Genomic DNA, 23,309 nt, shown 5'->3' on the forward strand with positions numbered 1-23,309 from the left:
TTGTTAAATCACATTGGTTCTGTTTTACAGAAACAACTTAGATTCAAATATACTTCTCAGATTCTACATAGGATCCTGTGAGTGTCTGTGTACAAAGACTACCATCTATCTGCTATTAACTACTACTACTACTATCGCTGTCACATTTACCTTGCAGAATGTTCTGAGCTCAGGTATCTCAGGACTCCCAGTGTTCGCAGTTCCTGGCCTATTGGGAAAAAATTGCTTTTTTTCTGCTGTGGGACCAGGACCCCATATCCAATATATGGATGGAAACTCCAACAATCTTTCATCAAAATTGCTGTCAGATCTGTAGGGCTTCTTGTCCTGAATCACAGAACCTGGGCAAGATGGGAGGGTCATAGCAGGAGGTCCAGATTCTCATGGTTATAGTTCTTGCAAAGAACTGCGGATCCCTGTGGTCCCCAGGTCTTGGGCTGTTTTCTCAGGTTCACAGTTATGTAGCCGCACTGTTAAGGGGATATTCCAGACCAGAGACTCTAGGGTGTGCAGCACCTCAGGCCAGCTGGCTTGCCTTGCTACTATATTCTTGAATAAACATTTTTGGAAAGGAGTTGGTGTGGAAATCTGGAAGCTGGAGTGCCCAGACTTGTGGCACAGACCCAGACCTAATTGTGGTTCTACTCTACTAAATATACAGCTCTGTTAACTTCAGCCTGTCCCTCCATTAGAGGTTTCTGCCAGCAGAGCTGCCAACCAGGAATGTGATGTGATTTCTTACACACAAAGCAGCAGAAATCTGTGGGGAAATCTCAGTTATAATGGAAGAAAAAAAATGCTGTATTACTACTGTAGCTGATTTTGTTCACATGGCTTTGGTATCATCATTGACAAAGGTGTGTCTTCATATTTACTGGTAGAGGATTACTCTGTTGTAGACAACCCCAGAAATAGAAACAATGCTTCCTCTGGCAAGAGAAGAAAAAAGTAATCATATTTAAAGATAAGTGGCCTTGAAAACTCAGAGAAGAGCATTATGTGTTGTTCGTAGTGTTCAGAAGTTAAAGTTCAGCATACAAATCACAAGAGAAAATGCCTACAGATAGATACCTCTTGTCCTGCGGTTTCCTGGACTTTGTATTCACCTACAAAACAGTCTGAGTTGCACATTCCACCCGATAAACTGTAGCTCCATACACAAGATGTGCAGCTGAATGCTCCCTTCCCTAGAAAGGCAAATAAACCACCAATATTACAACCGGAAAAATTGTCATCTAACTGCCTTTAAAAGTGCTGGTGACCACTGCCACCAAAGAAAACGGTATTTGTCAACAGCAAGAATCAGCAGTGAGGAGTTCAGCATGAGGAGGTTGGTGTTATAAAGAGCTTTGGCCAAGTCTTGAGGTTTTCTGTGCCCACAAAGTGTATTTCATATGTGTTTTGATATTCATGAAAAGCTGATTGGGAATCTGTTGTACAGGGAAGTTCTGACACCTACAGGAAAATCAATTTGTTCAGTGCACTGCAGTAAAATGTTGGGGAACCTTGGCCAAATGTTCTCCTTCAAGAGCCCAGTATTTGTTAGGTCTTCTAACTAACAGTTTGCAAACCACAATGAATTAAGGTACATTTATGTTTGAATAGCAAAATAAATTCTTTGTATAGGAAAAGAATTATTCACTAGGTGTAGAGAGAGCATCATATGCATTCTGTGACCTGGAGACTTTTTGAAGACAGATGCTGCATGCAGTATTTCTGTGAATAATTGAAGTGAAGGGTTTGTTCTATATGTTAAGATGCACCTGTCCGTTTCCCTGCAACTAGGCATTTTCTGCCAATGTCTGAAAGGAAGAAAACAGAAATGCAAGTAGCTCATGTTAGCTGCAGTTAAACGGCTGAAGTTAGCAACCTTCTATAGTTCAGTGAATTTACTATGTGATTTTTCTGAGCAGTGCAGGGTTTGCCTTCCTGCTCTTGAGAAACAAGAGACACCACAACACCTCTTTGGTCGTACATCATCAATGTAGATATATCTCAGAACACCTACAGGTTTGCTGTTTAGAAGGCCTGGTTTGTGCTTCATCTTAGTCTCTCTGTAATAACAATAGAAAATCTGTGGTGTAGTATTTACCCCAAATAAAGTAAAAAGCAATGGAAGTAGTATATATGATAAGATGTCTACCTTTTTGTCCCAAATACAAGCCAAAATATTTCTGTTACTTGTTATAATGTTGTTATGCAATTCCATTTTAATAGTTCTTGAAGGTGTCTTCACTCTAAGACTTATTTCCACAATTTGAAATATTGTTATGTTGCAATTAGCCATCTGTGCTATCCAGTATATACACTACCCAAAACAAATTTTGTATGTTACACTATGGTGTGGTCTAAGCTGCAGAGTGGCGCCTGTTAGCTGTCATCTGTTGCCATTCAGATAGAAAAGGACACCAAATGGGTTCAAGGGGAGTAATGCTCCTTGCTTCAGAAATTGATGAATTAGAAAAAAGAAGAAAGTGAATATATAAATATGTCACAGAACAAAACAGATAGTCTCTCAAAAATAACTTTGAAAAATACTTAACCTTATTAAAAGCAGCAGAGACTGGATTTTGGTAGGGGTTTTTTTGTTGTTTGTTTGATTATTTTTTTTTCACCCTAAAGATACACTTTATGGCTGTTTCCATTCTTCTCTTTGTATCCTGTAAAGATGTGTGGTTGGATTTAGGTTCCTTGGCTTTCACAGAGTAACACATAGTAGGACAGCTCAAAGAGTGAGATATTATTCAGTCATTATCCAGTGTTTGTGTGAGAAATGAGGTCCAGCTCTGTGACCGAAGGAGCCCTTTTTTTTTTTTTTTTGATGTTGATGTGCAACTTTGTGAGAGGCCTGACTGATGGAAAATTCATTACTGCTGCCTGTTTCCCTTCACTGACCTGGCACCGGGACTCCCTCCCAGCCTTCCCCGTGAGCAGTTGCCTTTACGCTTGTGCTCTGTGGCTGCAGGCAGCCCTGTGGGGAGCTTGGCAGGAATTCATATCTTGGTTTTGATCTCCATCACTCAATACTCTAAAAGTAAGGCAGCAGCGTGGAGCAGCCGGTGCAGCAAGTCTCCCAGGGCCAGTGAGAGCCTGGCAGCCCCAGGTGGGGTCTGCATCACCCACTGCAGCTCCTTCGGTCACGGACAGGTTGGTAGCGTTGTATGTGGTATATATCTTTGTGAATTGTTTACAAATGTTGGAGCAGAGAGTTAAAAAACACAAAAAAGAGATGGCAGGTGTTTTGATAATCCTCCGCAGGTGTTTTGATAACCCTTTTTTTTTGTCAAAGCAGAGCGTATGCTTTTACCTTCACATGTTCGGCAGGAAGGGTGGCATCGTTCACAGACATTGTTGTCCTTGCTTTCGTAGTAATACTCGGGACAAGAGCTAATGCATTCGTTCTTGGAGCGCAACAAGTAAAAATACGTATCACAGAAAAGACAGTCTGTGGGTTGAGGCCCCATACACTCCTTACAACCCTTGTGGCATCTCTCACATGATCCGGTGGAGTTTTGTGCAAAATACCTAAAAGAGATCAGATAGTCATGCTTTGCATAAAGCCCAGCAGTGTCAGGAAAACCAAATTGTCTTTCATCCTTAGCTTTTGCTGTGATTACATCAGTGTATGAAAGTGATATTCATGTGAGCACAGTAACCATTTGCAACCTCAGTGAAAATAGAATTATTTACCTTTAATTCCCCTTGGCCATTGGAATTCATCTATAAAGCAAGACTTTGTAAACTGAGGTTGTATAAAGCAAGGCTTTCGAAAATCTAGGGTCAATTCAGACAAAAAGTAAAAATATAAATAGGCAGGGCTCAGAAAACCTCAACTCTGCTTTGGTTTTGCAAGCGATATCCTGGAGATGTTGGCTAAGTATTGAATTCCTCACTGCTCCTGATGACATGCTGTCAGATGGAAATTCAGAAATTTCATGCTTCTTTTCAGTGCATAAACAGAGCTTAGCCAAAGAGTACCAGCAGAGGAGGAGTGGTGTTCACCTAAGTTGTGCTCTCAGGGAAAAAGAATTGCAGCATTGTGGTTTTGTTGAAATGTGGTCATTACAGACAGCCAGTTTAATGGGATGATAACTCAATTTAACATCCAGTATGATTGTATTGTACTGTAAAATGCAATGGATCTGAACTAGAAATCATAGGCCCACTTCCCAAATTTGAATTTCTGAAACACATTCACAAGAGCACACTGAATTCACCCTTTTTAAATTAAATGGATTCATGTTAATGAACTTGCTGCCTAGAATTACGAGTCCTCAGTTGAAAGGTGTTTTAATGGTTGGTTTTATTATGATCCATTATAAACATTCACTCAATGAAAAACAAAAGTAACTTCATCCAAACTTCAGGTTAAGTGGAGGCTGCAAGAGTGCTTGAAGGAAGTTACACTGCTTTCTGCGCTCCAGCTGACTATCAGATCACTTAGTATATTTATTCTGCTTCACACTGTTCCGTATAAACGTAACCAAAGAGTACCCTTGGAGTGTCAGAATGACCACATCACATCAAGCTGGTCCCAATTTGGGCACCAGCTTTACAGTTTTCTACTGTGAGGGGAGGTTTTCTGCTACTTCTGTACTGGGACAACAGAAGAATTTTTCACCTGAACGTAGAATTCAGTTCAATTTCACTCTGAAGTAGAATAGGGCAGAGTGATCTGATTTCTCAGATCTCTCTCTGTGATGTAGCTCTTAGATAAAGATCTTGGATCTTACCCTGCTGGACACTGGTTTATGCATCCTTTTCCTTGTCTGTACCAGCCCGTTTTGCAGGAAAGGCACTGTGAGCTGTGTTTTCCAGTGCAAGTGGCACAGGCGCTGTGGCATGGGGAACATTGTCCCTCATCGCTGTCAACATAATACCCATCTGGGCATGTTTCAACACAGGTTGTATCTGCACAGACAACAATGTAGAATAACACATATTCAGTATTTGCTGGTATGAAACATCTCATACAGCTGTGCTAGAGCAAACACTCTAACAAGAGATGCTGTTAGAGCATGTACCAGAACAAGAGAAGAGACTGTTTGGATACAGTCATTATTTTTTGTTTCTTGTAAGTCTTGTCAGTTCATTGTTCCTCTTTTCTGTGTTTTCTGTGTATTATCAGGCTCTTCAAACCAGGTAATTTTTTATCTTTGGGAAATACAAATGCATAATACATAATAAAGAACAGCAGCTGTGATTTCTTTCAGAATATACAAAAGAAAAAATGGTAATTAAGAAACTTTCTATTTGTATTGCTATTTTATTTAGGTTTCTCCCTAAGCACCAACATCATTGTATTCTGTGTATATGATGAATCTGATGGTGAATTTGAGATTTAATGACATTTGTTTATTGGTCTTTGCCCCATCCATGGCTGTTGCTTTATGTTATGGGAATAAATGCCTGTAATGCTGCCAAAATGATTTCAGAGGGTCATTAGAATAGGAATCCTGAATGAGAAGCTAGGACTGATGCAACTAACTGCAAGTGCATCAAGCTAAGAGAGCAGTGATTACGCATTGGTACCTTGTCCTTATTATCTAGCTTGTCTTTATAGTTTTGCTGCTCAGGTTGCAACTGGGCAAAGGAAGATAATTCCGCTTATTTCTATTTTTCTTGCAATTCTTTCTCCACTCCAGGATGTTTATTTACATACTTCCATCAACTTTTGTTGTTTGTAATGTTGCAAAACATCTGGGTGTGTTGATAAAAAAGACAGGTCTGATGCAAGATCTCAGAAATTTAAGAATGCAAAATCTGCATCAGAATTAAAATCAAAAAGCTCAGGTTCAGTTTTAATTCAAACTCTCTTTAGATTTTTCCTGCATGAAAGATAATTTTAATAATTTTTTCTTCAATGATTTTCTAAATCTTTTGTTTGCTTTTTAAAGAATCTGCAAAGAAGTAAATTTTAAGTTTTGGAATTTTATAATTTCTATTAATTTGTCTCTGAGACAACATAGTCTTTTGCTCCAAAGTCAGAAAAGTAGTTTTGCACCTCTGCCTTCCACTAAGTAATGATGTATTGACCCATGAAAAATTTTTAACAGCTCTGCCTAAGTATTTCTTTACTCATCAGATTTCTGGAGGGATTAAAGAAGCCAACAGGAAAATGTGAGTTCTTTGTGTGCAATTTTTTTTTTTTTTTAAAAAAAAGCTAAACATATCCCTTTTGTATTTTTAATTTCCTTGTAGGAAACAACAGGAGCAGTACATGCCAAGTACATGAAACATACAAGTTTTGTTTAGCCATGGAGTTTGTTGCTACTTAGAAATACTTCTTTGGCTCCAGTGAGTGGCACGCCCAGTCCCACAAAGAGTTTCCAGGTAGCTCTGCAGAAGTAATTATCTCTGCACAAGTTATCTACTTGTCAGGTAGTCTTTGCAATGTTTAGATTGGCTGAAGCAGCCCTAGATATTTCATAAATGTGACAGAAACTTGCCTATTTCATGTTTTCAGTGTAGAATGAAATCTAGAGGCAGGAGCAAGACACTTACTGAGAAGATAGCGGTTATTCACACAGCTAAGACACTGGTGTTCAGTGGGTCCTGAGCAGTGGAAGCATTTTTTATGACAAGGCTTGCAGCTCTGAGTTTTCTCAATGTAGTACTCAGTGCGGGAGCAGTATCCAGATACCACACAGTGCCCGTCATAGTTCAGCATCAGGCCATTTCTGCAAGTAAGGCAGGCAGTGGAAGAAGAACAAGTCTGGCATGTCCTGTTGCATGCTGAAATGGACAAACAGTAAGAATGTCACCATTTCTTGTTGTATTTTAGATTGTTGTTTCAGCTTTAATTTTGTAAGGATGAGAGGCTGATGGAAACAGAATGATAGTTCTGCTTCTGAGAATTTTAGATTGTTGTTTCAGCTTTAATTTTGTAAGGATGAGAGGCTGATGGAAACAGAATGATAGTTCTGCTTCTGAGTAGCGAAACATTTTATTATTTTGACTCTTATGCAGGCAGTTCCTTATGTTTCCTTTTGCACTGGCACTGGTTTTGCTGAGCAATGGTTTTCAACATACTATCTCCAGCAATACTCAGCACTTCATCAGAGTGACTATCTATAATATTAAACACATCTAGCTTTGTTTCCTCTCAGCTTTCTCAAATTTTTACTGTTTTTGTTATTTTTCTGCATTAGCTATCTCCTCCATTTCCAGGACACGGATAAAAACATTAGCCAGCACACACAGATCCTTTTGGGATAGTCTTTAACCAGACCCACTTGTATCTCAGTACTATTCTGGGGAAAACAATGCTGCCAACCTTGACAGTCTTCCGTGGCTTCTTCATAGTAAGTCCCTTCAGGACACTCTTCAAAACACATGCCACCATAGAGGACAAAGAAGTCAATGGTGCACTGAGTGCAATCGTCGGAGTCTGGCCCATCACAATCCTTACAGTCTGCATGGCAGGGAAAGCAGTGCTTGTCTTCAGCGTAGAATTGAGAAGGGCAGTCCTGCACACACTTCCCCTCGTGTAGGAAGAACTCATCCATGCACTCTACAGAGGACAGGAAAAAACAGGTAAGCAAATGGGCAGCAAATTCTGACCTCTGTAAGTGAGGGAGTGAATAAATCCTAGAATATCATAAATCCTACAGTTTCTGTCACTAGAGGAGGTAAGAGGACATCTTGGGAAGGTAGTGCTTTCTTTTTCAACTCTTTCCCCTCCAGACTTCCCATAATGGCCCAACCTTCACACAGTATCTGAGACTGAGAAACAAAGTCACCTGCTCAGCTTTGTTGATATTAACCAAACCATGATGCCACTGAATATAGGTGGACTTCTGCTGAGGTATGATATCTGCGTTATGAACTTCCTGACTTCTTGCAAAATCAGTGATGTCCACATCTGAAGTTTTGTTTGGTTTATTATTAAAAGATGAGTCTGGCTGGAATGTATGGACCTGAATGTTTGTCTTTGCATAGAGCTGGGATTCAGCTGCTAATTTTATTATGAGTACTTACTTGGTTTAATAGCTTTGTTTATGAAGTTTTTAAAATTAATTAATTAATCAATGTCATCCATGTTTATGTTTCCAGAATGGATTGCTCAATATTAACCATCATGGAAATTTTTCTGGAGGCATTTGGACTCACCAGGGTATCCAATGCTTTCCTAGTACATTTAATTATAGAGATTTCATTCTCTACCATGAGTAGTCATTTGCAAAATTGGTACAGAGATGTAAAGTTCAACCAAGGTAGGAAAGAAACATGTGTTTCACATTGGTGTAAATGTGTATGCAAGTGTTTAGGCATGGATACACTAGGTCAGAAATAGAATCAAACCTGTAGGAATCTCTGGACAACAGGAGCAGACAAAGCAATGTGAAATCTTTACAGATTAATGATTTAGACTGAGTCTTACAAAGCACTCATTGCTTAGAGTCTACCTTCGAGATTAGCAATGATATAGACATATTTTTAAAAAATTTTTGCTCATTACAGAATTTATTTTCAAATCTGTGTTTCTGTCAGTCTCTAGACAGATCCAGATGGATTTTAGCCAAGTCAAGACCAGTTCTTTATAATACCTTTGCATGTCTGATTGTGAATGCACTCCTGACACATTTCAGGGCAGTGTTTGCAGATTCCTTCAGAGGCAAAATGCTTCTCTGAACAGGTAGGTTTACATTTCCACTGCTCCAGAAGCAAAGGACTTTTACAGGACAGGCATTTAGTTGCACTTCCCATGCATGTCTTACAGGATCCACTGCATTCCTTGCAAGTCTCAGATTCATTAAAATATCCCCTATTGAATGAAAACAAACAAAAAGCAAACTGCTGGTCAATGTAGGCTTATCAAACAGTCCAGGCTATAAGAATTGTGAGTATATATGAGACTTTCTGAGCACACACATTTCATGGTTAGTGATGTGAAGGGAGCCTGCCCTTCCTTTGTTCTTGTACTTACTCTCTAAGGGATGCTAGACTTTCTTTCTTGCTCATTTCTTGATTTCATTGTCACATAATATAGGAAGATGTATAACGTTTGGGAAAAGAAAGGTGCAATCTCTAGTCTTGCACAGCTGACACTCAACAGTGATATCAGTGATATCAGGGAAAGACAGAGAAGTATAACCTCAGTGGCAGTAGAAGGGAGAAAGAGAAAAGAAAACCCTGGGAGTGTAAGGGCTGGGAAATATGAGGGCTGGAATTAAAAAACCCCAACAAAACCACATATTTAAGCAGTATATGCATTCAGTGACAGTAAGATGGAGAGAGTAAAGATGGAGAATGTTTTACTGGTACCTGTGATGTGAGAGCAACTGTAGACAACCACAGTTGGGACTATTAATCATAAAGAAAATATGGCAAGAAATTATGCCTATATTTCAGGAGAAGAGGGATTAAAGGTGAGACTGGATGTAATCCAATTTGCTTACACTTTCAAAATCAGAATGTTAGAAGGTTAAAGGACAAGCAAGCCCACATTTTGAGATTATTGCTAATCCATATGTATACAGCCATTGATGAAAACTAATGAAGAAGTTGACAAAGTAGTCCCAGAACTTGTACGTCACAATAACAAGCCCATTCTTCCCTATAGAGGGATGCTTCTCCTTTCCTTCTTGGAGATGTTCTTTCCAAAGAAAGGCTGAGGAGATTTGTTAGAAGTAAAGTTAAAAATAGGAAGAGCTGTGCCTGCCATCTATTCTCATCTTCTTGTTTTTCTCCTAAACTTTGTTATGATGATGCCTCTATTTCTCACAGTTCTGTCTTCTTTTCTTGTTCCAGTCTTGAGTACTAGGCTAAACCACTCTTTCAAAATTGTCTGTCAGAAATTATGAATGCAGCAAGTCAACCCTTTCTATCCTCTATAGTGTGTCCCAAAACTCCAAAAAAACCTAAAAAACCCAACTGGTATAATCCTCTGCTCCAGTGGAGAGTAGTTATGACTCAAGAACTTTGCCTCAGAAGCTGAAAGCAGAGTTTAACTCTGGTGGAATTTGCTCAGTGATGTCAGGGAAGCCATTATTTATAGTCTGGAATTTGGAAAAAAGGACAATAATAAGAGCTGAAAAGACTGGTGATATATGGAAAGGTTTGATTTTGTTATACTTACCTTGTATGGGGTGACTGTGGGGAATGAGTACTAAGAACAAACATGTTAGTGCCAAAAACATTATCTTTTCTTGTATGCTACAGTTTCTGATATTAAAAGTTGTTTCTGGCCTAGAGTAGGCTTCAGTGCAATTTGTTTGCATTTACTTTGACATTTGATGATCAGAATCTGTTCCACGGGCCCTTACTGATTTATTTGACAAAACTAGCAAGTAATTTGTATGGATCCTAGGAAAAGCAGGAGCTGCACATTTTCCTGAAAAGAAAGGTTAAGCACAAAAGGCCTTCATACTGTAAAACAGAGTTTTTATGTGTAGATATAGGTATGATGAATGCTGATGAAAAAAACACAGAAACAGGAGAATCTGATCTACTCAAGTACCTGACCTTATATTCATCACACTCAAATGGAAATCTTCTTTCTGAATTCCATTTATTATAGGACAAAGAAAAGAATATAAGTCAAAGAGAGAAACACATCACTAAGCGCTATATTTCCGTATCAGGACTACGATACATCCACTTTCTGGGTTCATACACCTGCTCTGTATTACTTAGAGGAAGGAACAAGTTAGGAGAATGACTAGAGGCTTATTTTCAGTCACCATAAAGGACCATCCTGAAGTACCATGGTCCTACTGAAGTCAACAGGAGCTGTACCATCTGTCATAGAATTTCATGTCTAGTCTCACTTTTGATTTTTCACTTTTTCTGTAAGCAAGAGAAAATGCTGTTTATTCAGGCCAGCTGAAAATGACTTTTACCTTGAGGTCTTCCTTGAAAGGTTTATAATGGATCTGAACTTTAAAGAGCAGGAGCACAGTGAGAAAATAAGGAGCAGTCATCCAACAGGAGTTACTTACTCAGGGCATTCCTGTAAACATCTGCCTTTGTGGAGGAAGAGCGGCTGGTCCTGTTCAGCCTGACACTTCTGACAGTGCCAGTGGTCGGAGCACACCTCACAGCCGTCCATGCACATCTCGCACCTTCCACTTGCAACATTGCCAAAAGTTTTTTGAGGGCACAGGGAAACACACATATCATGGATAAGAAATTTTCCTGGCAAAAGAGCAACCCAGGTGGGGAAAGGCACCAGTTAGAAATATATTTAAAGGTACTTTCCTTGGATGGGTATAAAAAAAGCTTCCAACTTCCTCAAAAAACAATTTTTTGATGTTTAAAAACATGAAAAAGTAATTCTTTAAGCCATTTCCCAAAGTAGTTTGTTCAACCTTCACTGAAATTTAAGGTTAGAAGGAATCACCAGGATTATTTAGTACATCTTTCTGAATAAATCCCTATTCAGTAATTCCTGCATCATACCTACAGCTTTTTTCTTGAAAAGAAAGAAAAGGAACAACATCCACCTAACAATTTTTTTGACCCATATTGCCAAGGACATGTGCTTAATTCCTAGCCAATGCCTGACTTCAGATGGAAGTTATCTGATTACCTGCCTATTTTTTAAGAGGTCAAAGAACTTTCTAGTGACCATTGATGAAAATATTCCCTGGAAGTGTGTTAGATACAGAATATTTTAGCCTCTTAAAAAACTTATCCAAACAAGTTGAAGACTCTTACCTTCTGGACATGAAGTACATAGGTCAGCAGATTTCTCACAGGTCCTGCATGAAGGGTCACAGGACTGCAATATTTTTTTTGCATCTGAGATGAAAGGAAAATAATCTCAATTCTTTACTCTCTTATAGGCTGTTTTTATTTATTTCCTCTCCCTTTAAGAGGGCCATTTCCTATTGCTTTTTCTAAGCTGTTTCAAAAATGTACCTCTGTGAATGTTTGGAATTCAAAAAGATAAACACCTTGATTATTGTGTTCAGTTCCACTCTCTTAAGTGGTAATTTAGGAGTTGTAATAAAGGAAAATATAAACATTATCCTGAGACTCATGAAGTCACTGTTCTTGACTGCTCATTGAAAGTAAGAACAATAATCTAGTTTAATAATGATAGTTTCAATGTATCACTCCAAAACCAAATCCAGATCTGTAATCCTAATAGATTACAAACAGGAAGATCTAGAAAGCATGGAAATCTGGGGGACCTGGTGTAGTGAGGTATTTTCATGGACACTTTGTATTGGCTGGCTACAGCACAACAGTGTTCTGCACCCTATAACTAAGGGAGAAACCTGAGAAGGGAGAGAGAAAGGAGCGTTTGGAAAGAAGACTTCTCCCCAAAGCTACTGCCTGCTATTTCCTTCCAGAAGGAAGTCTGACATGTGCCAAATGGAGTTTTTAAGCCTGTGGAAAACTAAGACTTTGGTAATGTTTTGCATAGGCTTTTTTCAATGTGTTACTCAGCTCCAAATTCGGGGATCATACTTAATAAAGATGAAGTCTGTCACACAGTATGATAGGTCCCAGTATGCAATTAAAACAATGGGTAGATGGATGTCTAATGAAAAACTAATTGTGGGCCAGTGGACAGAAGACAGTAGCCTTCAGATTTTGCTGAAAATTAAAAAGTAAAAAATAAATCAGAAGTTGGTTGCAGATTGAGCATTCCACCTCAGTTAGCACATCCAGCTCATCCTGCCAATTAAATATGTGTTTTCTCTAAGTCAATGGACTGGCTGACAGTATCCATTAGCCACTTGCAGCATATCACTATACATTTTTGTTCTGCCTATTATGTCAAGTAGTTTAAAATGTTGACATTTTGAATGAAAATCATGAAAATAAATGCTTCAAGTAAAAAGAGGATGAAGGAGAACAGGAGACTTATATAGAGCCCTTTCCCACAAGGGGAAATAGTGGGCGTTTTATTAAGCAGAGATGTACTCGAAAGAAAAGTGGGATATGTGCAGACCATGACACAGGGGCAGAAGAAGGAGGAGTGATAATTAAAATATTATTAATTATTATTATTTATAACTGTACTGCTAAATGAGCTGAGTCATAGCTATCCCAGTGAAAACAGATTCTCATCCATAACAGTATGTCACATCCATGTCTGACTCTAGGAGCAGCTTAGAAAGTCTTAAAAACTCTCTGCACTCAAAAATCTCTCAATATGCTGTCCCTGGCCAGAAGAAGAACAACTCAGGAGGGTCCACGGACAGCACAGCAAATCAAAACCTGGCTGTTTAACAGTAGGACACTCAGCAAGGACATGATTAGTCATTCTTTACCAGGATTACCTGTGAATACTACTTGCACAGGGGAGTGAAAGCCTGTAGTGTTGCACAATATAAAGCACAATATAAAGCAGCTCCAGATAGAGTGGGAAGTTAGGAAAGTTTTACTCATCACTATCTTTCTGTCTACAACATCTCTGCTCTCCCTGAACAAGGGTTCAAGAGTGTTTCCAGGGTTGAGACACAGGCCATCGGATCCACAGAGTAATGTACATAACAGAAGAAATCTGCACGCTGTCGGGGTGAATGTGGGTTGTGTCAGTCCAGTCTGGAGACTGTGTCTGCACAGTCTGAGGCCAACAGGCAAAGTATACCTTGTGTATACCCTGCAAGACAGCAAAGAGCTGTTGCGTTGGCTTTAGTAGCCAGAAGTGTTGGTGGCCATGGTGAGTCAGAAACCTACTGAGGACGAAGACAGGTGGGACTAGGACAGTATTTAAGTAAGTACCACCTGAAGACAATTTTGAACTGCAAAGGTACAGAGGCCTTCTGGAGGTAGAAAATGCCTGAAACTGAATTTTGAGATGTGTAGTCTCAAGCACTGCTAGACAGATAACATAAAACCCCTGGGTAGGAGTACACAGGAAGGCTGTGTCACCTTTGTGACTTCATATTGACCATAGCTGAATCTGGGTATATCATCAGTGTGCAAAAATGAAAGCCCCTGGAAAAGCTCTTTAGAAAGACAAGACAAGTGAGGAAGGTACAGAATTCCTGGCTTGTGGAAGAAGAAAAGGCAGAAGTGATGTATAAGCATTGGGAGCACAAGAGGTGGAGGAGGAGGCATTTACTATTAAGTAATCTCAGAAGTTGCAGGGCTGGGAGGATAACACAGCTGATGAAGGACTGATGAGGCACAAGGAGACCTCGGTGTGTGAAGCACTGGGGCTCTTTGCAGTGAGATTTCTGCTGCTGTGGGGGGCATTAGTCAGATTCATTGACTATTTAGGGTGAAAGGAGATTTCCTGAAAAATCTTGATTAGGGTCTGTACTTTGCGCTATCTATGTATGTTATATATTTACACATGGAGTAATATGTCATTTAGGGAGTGAAGATCTAGAGTTACAAAGTAATTTTAAAATACCATTTTTAGTTGCCTGTGAGTGTCATCCTTGAGGATAACAAACATTTTGTTCTGCTTTTCTTAGCCGTTTTAAGTGTGTGGATGTGGTTATTTTGTAAGGCTTTCTGTAATAGAAAGTCCTGTGAATTTAGATCCTCTTTGCCTCTTGCTGACACATTTTCTATGTTTTTTTTCTCCACTGAAGACTTATTTTCTATATTTCAAGTTACGACATGCTGTTCTAAGAGGATTATATTTTGTTTAAGTACCCCTGCATGTAGGGGCCATCTTAAACTTCTAAATGTACCTAACCGTATAGCACACAAGCATTTTCAGTTTGATTATCCAAATAATCCTCAAAGTAACCTGATGGTGACCATTGCTTACTCTTGTGAGATGCAGAAATTCACTGTCACAAGATGTTTTTCATTATTTTCTTTAACTTCATTATTGAACAAACCCTTAAAGAGTGTCTTTCTTGATGCCATCTGTAAGAATATAAATAGTACTCTGGAAAAACTGGATATTTGGTGTTAATAGATTTTCTATTTTCCTATCCTTAAATATGCAGACCTTCTCTCTTTTTCTTCTCTTGAGAGAAGATCCCCACTGGCCTGCAAATCCTAAGATTTTTCCCTTTTAGACTCTAGTCATTTGACACTCTCTGAAAAAGAACATTGAATAATTGACAATATATTGCACAGTCATGGAATTTTTAATTAATGTTTTTCACTTTGCCTCTAGAACTGAAAGAAAGACTATCTGTTCCTGATGTCTGCCTGCAGCTGCACATCCTCTGTTTCTCCATCAGTTGATGTCAAGGCAGAATTCTGATTTTTCCACTGAAAATGTCATTGGCCTTTTTTAAAATATGCAGTAAATATTATACAAATTTTCTTTTCCTTTTTCAGCAGCTTTGCATCCAGCTACCTTACCCTGGACTATGTTTTATGTTTTTAAAAATCCCTAGCGGGCAGTTTTAAGTGCTGTAATTTAAGACCAGTTATGTGTGTGAAGAAGCAAGCCAGAAATATTACTGAAGTCTGTGTTGCCAGTGGAAAAGGACCTTGATGCTGGCAAGAGAGTTGGTGTAATATAAAAAATAAATAGCAGGAAGGTAAGGTTAAGCAGAGAAGTTGTTAACTACTGCTGAAGAATGTTTAAATGAACTCATTGTTTCAAAAACATTACAAAACTTACAATTAAAGATCTCTTTCGATAAAGTACTTTTTTTTTTTTTTTTTTTTTCTATTTAATCCTTGCCCCTTTGACAGCACTTGTTTTTTTTCTGTAATATTTGCTAGTCACCACCAGAGGGGAATGTACACAAGTAATTGGGCTTCTGGTAATTGGCACAGGAAACAAACTAGCTTTCCAGTCAAATATAAGCAGTTAAATGCCCCAAATTTAGTATTAACAGAAAAAAAAAAAAAAAGAAAATTTTAAATTATGGACAGTTGAACTAAGTTTTTTTCTGTGTTCAATCTCTTACTGACTGGAAACAGGCTTTGATTTTCAAAAAAACCCCCACACCAACACATATTTAGAATCATGTGGAGTTTTCAAATACAGTTTTCTTGCATAGCAAAAAGTTCTCCAAATAGGTAAATGTGATGCAAAACATTTGTTTACAGAAACCAGTGCACACTACTTCCAATAATGTAACCAAAGCTTTCCAAAGAATAGCCTTACAAAGCTGAAAAACGGTCATACAAAATGTATTTCCTTGGTCTTTGGACTGATGATAAATGGGAAACTTGGAAATGACTGGTTTTGGCTGTTGTGTTGTATTTTGCTTCCCCCTAAAGGATACCATTCTGTACTTGAGGATCCAACAAGCTTCCTTTTAAAATTTCCGTCTATAGCTCTTATGATTACAAATGAAACTTGTACATGTAGAAGGTATTAGACGATGATGCAGAGTTGTAAACCACCCATATTCTAAAAGTGGGACACTAACTCTGAAAAAACACTATTCTATTATTATACTGTTTTCCTTTTTTTAAAGGTCAAACTGTATGAACTTTTCAGACCTACTGAACAGTTTCTGTCTTTACACTTACATTCTTTCTTGATTTTTTTGTTGTTTGGGTTGGTTTGGTTTTTTTTTGTTTGTTTTTTTCAAATTAAAATGCCTTCTATTTAAACTCTATTCAGGCCAGAATCTGACTCAATGTCACGTTGACTCTTGTGTCTTTGTCAGAATGAGTAACAACTTTGATGTACACCCAGCTAAGTATCTTCTATTCCTTTCTAGAAACTGAGAAACTAAATCACCCTGTGCCATTTCTTGAGCTAAGATTTACTGCAGCTCTGAAGTTACCATAGTGCTCTTGCCCATTCAGTCTATTCAAGGGATTATCAAACTGGAAGGGTGGGGGAAGACTGAAATAGAAAAAAAAAACTTTTTTTTTTTTTCTATTTTCTTTTTTCCTTTGGGCTTGTGCAACATGAATGAGACAATGGCAGAGTTTCTTGAAACCAAGTACTGTAAGAGTTTACTTGTGACCCCAAAGTGAATGAGGGAAAAAATGAGTGAAATTTTAGCTCCATTTAACACAGTGTCCCTGTATATCCTTACTTTTTGCTTACGTGATTTTACTTTGAGCGCCCAGATTTTTTCAATCTTATTTCAAAGCAAGATCAAATGAGTCCTCAAAAATATTCAGGGTGAAAAACATAGGTCCATGTGGAAAGAAGTGTAGTCCTCTTTACATGCTCACCACTTGTTCTGGAAAATGTAAAGTAATGTAATAAAAAAAAAAGTAAAAAAAAAAAAAACCAAAAAACCACAAAACCCTCTACAAAACCTGAAGACATATGACTAGAGATATGGCCATATCTAAAAAGACATGCCTTTAAATATAATAGCATTTGAAGTGTGTTATGGTCCCTCCTTAATTTAATTTAAACCCACAACTGCATTATAAGAGGTCTTACTAGTATATACTTATCCTCTTTGTGCAGTTCACTTTGTTCTCTCTATCCACTCCTTATGGACAATGGATCTTTATGCCAGGTAGTGCAAGCAGTAAGTGTTTAGACTAATAAAAGGTGGTTTATTTTCTTCATTTAAAATCTTATTTATTCATGTTCTTCTATGAGTAAAAGAGGGACTTAAAAACTTGTATTTTTAAGTTGCTATTGAAGTATCTCCCTGTGTACTTTTGTAATACCCTTAGCTTCTAGACATTGACTTCTACAAGGAAAGTATTTTTACAGTATATTTCATTATTGGACCATGGCACAATTGCTGCAGTGAGGAATGTGAAAGGAAATGAAGTGTCATGGCTGTTTGTAACTGCAAGCATATTCCTTTTAGAAGGTGACCTGTCTAGCTTTCACACTGTGTAGTGAGACGTGATTTGAATGTCATCCAGTTGAGAAGCTACTTAGTTTGTTAGATTTTATTCTGTGCATGGCACTGGCTTTGCAAAACTGATACAGTAATGAATAAAACCACAAAAACAGGTTACGTATGTCCATGAGGTAATTACAATTACATAGACATGGTAAAACATAATAAAAACAAAATACATATGTAATAAAATACTAGATCTATCACATTTTGAAGATTTATATGAACTGTAAATTTAAGGAAACTATAAGAGTACTGAGAAATAAATCACAATCTCCAATAATAATTAATTCCCAATCTAGTTATCTTGTAACAACCATAGTATTAGTTTACAAACAAATAGCTAGAATATGAAATTGGCATGCCTAAGAACATATGGGATAATGAATCATTTTTGCTTGCTGCTAGCAACCTAAAATTTCACATATGGGTGATGCTTAAAAAGGTCTCCTAACTTCCCATGATGCTCTAATTCTGCACTCTAAATGTCATAACATTTTCACATTTGGAAGACTATGACCTGTTCTCTCTTGCTTCTTACTTCTCCTCTGTCTTCTGCCAACCTCACTCCATTTTTTTTTTAACCTTCCATATTCTGCAACTTTTATATGTATATCTGCATAGCTGCATTAAGGTCCTTTCAAATAATCCTTTTAAAGCATGAAATACTGTTTTCTCCCAACCAGTACATTTCTATTGTTTTTTGTTTTACTCTGTATTTAGGAAGAGGAAAATACACAAGATGGATGCAGTTGGTCAATGGCTGCTTGTGGGAGATTGCTTTCTCTTTATTGTGGGTGGTATTTAATAGTAAACAGAACCAGCTGCCATTTAGCTGTGTAGTTTACTACAGCATATATTATCTGCATGTAAAGAAACACGTATTCTGTTTTGAGATCGCATCAGAAACAGACCTCATTCCATACTAGTTATTTTCCTTTTATACCTTTCAGAAGATTGTTGTTAACTAAACAATGTAACTGAGGAACTAAGAAGTTTTTAAACTGCACTACTTACAGTGAACAGGCAAAATGAAGACCTGACCATAACTTGCAAAATGTCTAATCCAGTTGAAAGCGTGTGTGTATTCACTTGGTGAATCAAGCTTACACTAGTGCGTCTCCTGGCTTCCAAAGTAATTTCATCATCTGGTACATGAGATAAAATACAGATGTTTCATGCTAGAAACACAGAGCTCAATGTCTTCTTTTTTTTTTTTTTTTTTTTTTTTTTTTTTCCTTTCTTGGCTTGTCTTTTTAAGGGCCTGGATAACAGACATGTTCTGTTTTATTATTTCAGACCTGGATGAGTTATTAATTATTCCTGATATGAGTTGAACTGTTTGCCCAGCAGAGTATACCCCCAAAGTAAATATCATTTTAGAAAGTTGTTTTCTTATATAATGTTTCAGTTGTTGGAGCGTGTATTCATAAAAATTCATAAAACTGGTCTATCATTTATCCTTGCATAAGAAATAGAAGTGAAATTTTAAATGTGGGAAAAAAACCTATATTCCACATGTACAAAGGTTTTAATCCTCACCTAGATGGACTAGTCTCTCAGATTGCAAAGAAAGTCAGACTCTGTGTTGGTTTCTCTGTGGCAGGCTCTGATGTGCTGCCCTTTAATTTATGTTAGCCTTAGAACCAAACAAAACAACAGTCTTTGTTTCCCAAAACTCACTTTGTCCCATATGGTGCATCAACACAGTCACTAAAAGCACAGTGGAACCCACTGAATCCATGTGGCTGGGAGAGCCAAAGAGAAATAGCTACATTATTTGTAAATACAGTTCAATGTCTAATACATCAACCTTCTGTTAGTAACATTTCTAAAGAAAAAGAGTAAATAGAAGATTAACATGGTAAAAGCTGACGTAAACTACTGGGTTTGGAAATTTTGGCTATCTTCCTAGTTGTGTTGTCTCCCTTCATTGTCTGGAGTAGGGCATGTGCTGAGGATGAGCTTGGTGAGATTTCATCTTCATTCCCTTGACAGGGGTGAGGCTGTTTATTTCATACTTGGCCCCTACGCCCAACTTAATCCTCCAAAGCAGGAGGACTAATAGTTATCTGGCCTGTATTCTTTAATTAGATTCTTTAATTCAGGCCACTGAAGCTCAGAGACAGCTCTACCACGGTGCTTCACCGATGTAAGTGTGTTGAGGATATTGAGCACCCAGTGGAAGAAGCATATATTGATAAATGGGCAGAGAGGATGTGAACCAAAAGCCAAATCTCATCCATAGGCTTGCCCACACTGGGCTGGTGAACAAACATGAAAGTATTCTAATATCCCCTGAAGAATGGACGAGCCTCTTGGACCATGCCCATGCCATATGACAGGCTACTCTTAGAAACTGAGTTTCACCACAGATGAGACAGCAGGTCCTTATCTTTTGCTAAGAAGAAATAACCCTGGAGAAAATCAAAGTAGCTATAAGCAAGTTAAAGAACATAAAAAGTAATCTGGGATAAAATATTTGGAGATCTGTCCAGAGGAAGCAGTGAAAAACTTGGAAATATGCTATGAGTTTGCATCTATGTATGAAAGAAAAAGTATTTTTTCTGTCCCCATAATCTTCTTTAAAATAAATAATGGAAAGGAGGAAGCCCTACAGAAATGCTTAAGAAGATCTAGAGAGTGATCATTGTTCCAGGCCAAGGGAGTTTTTCTGTACAATTATGCCAGCCAGAATTCTCACTGACAGCAAGTTTCAAGGAGCACAGATAGGTTTTCTTTTTGTTGATTCTTCTACTTATCCTACAGCATTGTTGGACAAAGCAATAAATGACAGTGGAGAAAATAATTGTAAGAGAGAATGAAACTGTTAATTTTTCTTCTTCTACTTTTTTTTTGTTGTTGTTTAAATTATCCATGTATTTTGAAACATTATCAGGGTGTGAAAAGTACTGCAGTCTCTAAGTAGGAACTACCTTATTAGCATGATGTACTGCTACAGTTAAACGTAATTTGGTCCTGCCTGAATCCTTTATTTGTTGTTAAGGATCTTCAGCATGGAAAGAGAATTTCAAATATTGATGGCACAGTTGGAAATCTGGACTCAGCTGATATCTGCCTGTTGAATGGGTCATCAGAAGAAATGAGTGAAAGAGTGATATTCTAGCTAAAAAAATTCAATCATTTAGATTTTGTAGTTAATTAGCAAATGAAAATTACTGTTAAGAGAACTAGATGATTCTACAGTATCTGAGCAAGGAACCTCACAAACTGTTGATAAACGTAGTTATTCAGGGTGGAACTTTAGTAAACACAATGTCAACTTCATTAACTTTTTTACTTTGCAAGTTACTACAGTTTGGAAGCCTATCCTGGTAAGAAAAGGCTCAGGATTATCACCAGTTTCAACATTACTTTCACATGTCACAGCTGCTACCACACTGTAGGAATCCCAACAAGTCTATCCGAGAGAAGGTGAAGAGTCTCCAGCCAGGTTCCCTGGGCTCCCATCTCCAACTGCAGCAGGAATCCTGTGACTATGGAGCAGTCATTAATGCTCAAGCCAGCACAGCTCCCAGAGAGATGTATCTCACATTTCGAAAAGCCCCCAAATAAGGTGTATTTTAACTACTGGAAGGGATGAGAAAGTACACAGGATGGAGAGAAAGAGGTTTTGCATCACAACAGTACTGATATATACAGAACTGCATCAGCTGCCTGCTCAAAATAAAAAACCTGACAATAAGTCACCTTGTTTGACAGAATGAGAAGTAGATAACCAATAGATAGACTGAACTACAGATGTGCTCTTTCCATGGCACTGATGTAGATAGTCTCAAATTGAAAAAGTACTTACTCATATGAACACAAGTAAGCACATGGAGGACAACTTTATATTAATATTTCTCCTTTTTAGGTCTCTCTGATCTTCTTCTGAAGTGAAGAAATGTTATTCTTTTTGATACAACATTTCTCCATAGATAGACAATGAGTAAAAATGGTCAGTATTTTTTCTGAAAATATTTGTTAGTATATTTTAAAATTTTAATGCAAGGTCATATAGATCTAAGGATAGTCATTCTTTGATGTGTTTGAATCAAATAAAGACATAGGAATCAGAAGAAAAATTGTATTTGATGAGAAGATAAAGTTTCTTGTTCCACTCCCTAAACATCCCTGTCAGATGCTTTTTGTGTGTTCTTAAAGACCCCTAGTGATGGAAATCCCCAAACCTCCTCAAAGGTTCTACTTATTCCATTATTTCCTTTGAAAGTCCCCTTTTTTCAAATGCCAAATCTAAGATTCCTGCATTTCAAGTCCTGCTTACCACACTTACAGACACCTAATATATTCCATTCTTCTTTGTGATTGTGTTCCTCTTAGCTTTCTCATTTACTCCCAAGCTCATCTCAACCTTCCACTGTAAATAATTCTTTTCCCTGGATTTCTGATAATCCTCACTATTTCCTCTCTAGTCAGCCCACTTCTTTCTTTAAACATCGTGCCCAAAAGTGAACATGCTATCCCAGATGATGCTTTAGAACTATAAAGAGAGTGAAAGGATCATATGACACTGACTTTTCTCTTTACAGTGATCTTTACAGCTACTGAAACTCTAGAGGAAATTTCACCCTTTATTGGAAGTTATGGTGTACATATAGTTAAAAAACGCCACTTGCAGTCCTAACTATTGAGATTCTATGTGATGCATAGGTTTCACTTAAAAATAATGAATATTCAAAGCAAATGTGTTTTAATTTGTGTGCTGAGTGATAAATCTACCATTAGCACTGACTTATTTGGTAACATAACATATTCAACTGTGCTTTATATAACTGACATAATGGGAATGATAATATTCTAGTATTGTTTCATTTAACACTTGCTTAACAAGAAATTTGTGACAGTACTGCGATACATTTGAAGATGCTTATAAAGGAAAATAATTTTAAAAACTGAATACAAATCTTTCCCTTCAACACCTTTAAGTTTTAAAAACATTTTCCTTCCAAAGACTTTTTTTTTATTATTATTTTTTTTTATTTCTGAACAGAGGAATTTTTTCCCCATGCTGTAGATGAGGACACCAAGAAAGAACTGATTATTTTGTGAGGGTTGTGGAAATGGCCAAGGTAGAACAAGAACTGGAGAATGTAGTTCTATATTCTGTGTGTGGTCCCTTAGACAGCAGTGCATGCCTACACTGGGGAAAGAAGAGGAAGAGAGCTTGGTTTTAAACACACACTGCACACACAGAGAGACACATATTTGATTATTTTTAATTTCCTCCAACTTGCATTCACTTCTGTGTAGGGAATCAACAGCTACAAAGCTGGTCTAAAACATAGCCAAAGCTCCCAGTACGTTAGATAAGGAACTCCCAGTACCTTAATCTATTATCCATCTTTTGTATTTTAAATATTTTTTACCTTTTCATCTTTTATTTTTTAATCTTTTACCTAGCCAGATAAGATAACTCCCAGATAAGGAACACCTAAGTTATATTAAAATGTTATGCTATTTGCAGGAAGATGAATTTTACTCTGTGAACCCAATGTTCTTGGTCAGTATATTTATAAAATGGCAATGTGTTTGACAAAAGTGCAGTTTCACTCAAGCTGTAAGATCTTGATACCCTCTTTCTAAAACTTTTATTAGTCTTCAGAGAAACAGAAAAGATAAAGGCTTCAG

The 23,309-nt window shown here is 37.6% G+C and overlaps 1 protein-coding gene across 1 annotated transcript in view; it reads right to left on the reverse strand.

Annotated features, from left to right (window-relative positions):
- PCSK5 (proprotein convertase subtilisin/kexin type 5) overlaps positions 1–23,309 on the reverse strand; it is a 246,574-nt gene that overhangs the window by 2,734 nt on the left and 220,531 nt on the right. Inside the window, exons 28-35 of the mRNA XM_042787933.1 lie at positions 11,662–11,745; positions 10,944–11,139; positions 8,550–8,767; positions 7,277–7,513; positions 6,505–6,735; positions 4,734–4,911; positions 3,308–3,525; positions 1,072–1,187 (exon numbers count right to left, since the gene is read on the reverse strand). Coding sequence (XP_042643867.1) covers positions 1,072–1,187; positions 3,308–3,525; positions 4,734–4,911; positions 6,505–6,735; positions 7,277–7,513; positions 8,550–8,767; positions 10,944–11,139; positions 11,662–11,745 — 1,478 coding nt within the window. The remainder of the gene's footprint in view (positions 1–1,071; positions 1,188–3,307; positions 3,526–4,733; positions 4,912–6,504; positions 6,736–7,276; positions 7,514–8,549; positions 8,768–10,943; positions 11,140–11,661; positions 11,746–23,309) is intronic.

This window comes from Tyto alba, unplaced genomic scaffold (genome assembly GCF_018691265.1).
Source record: "Tyto alba isolate M040663 unplaced genomic scaffold, T.alba_DEE_v4.0 Super-Scaffold_13, whole genome shotgun sequence".
Classification (NCBI taxonomy): Eukaryota; Metazoa; Chordata; class Aves; order Strigiformes; family Tytonidae; genus Tyto; species Tyto alba.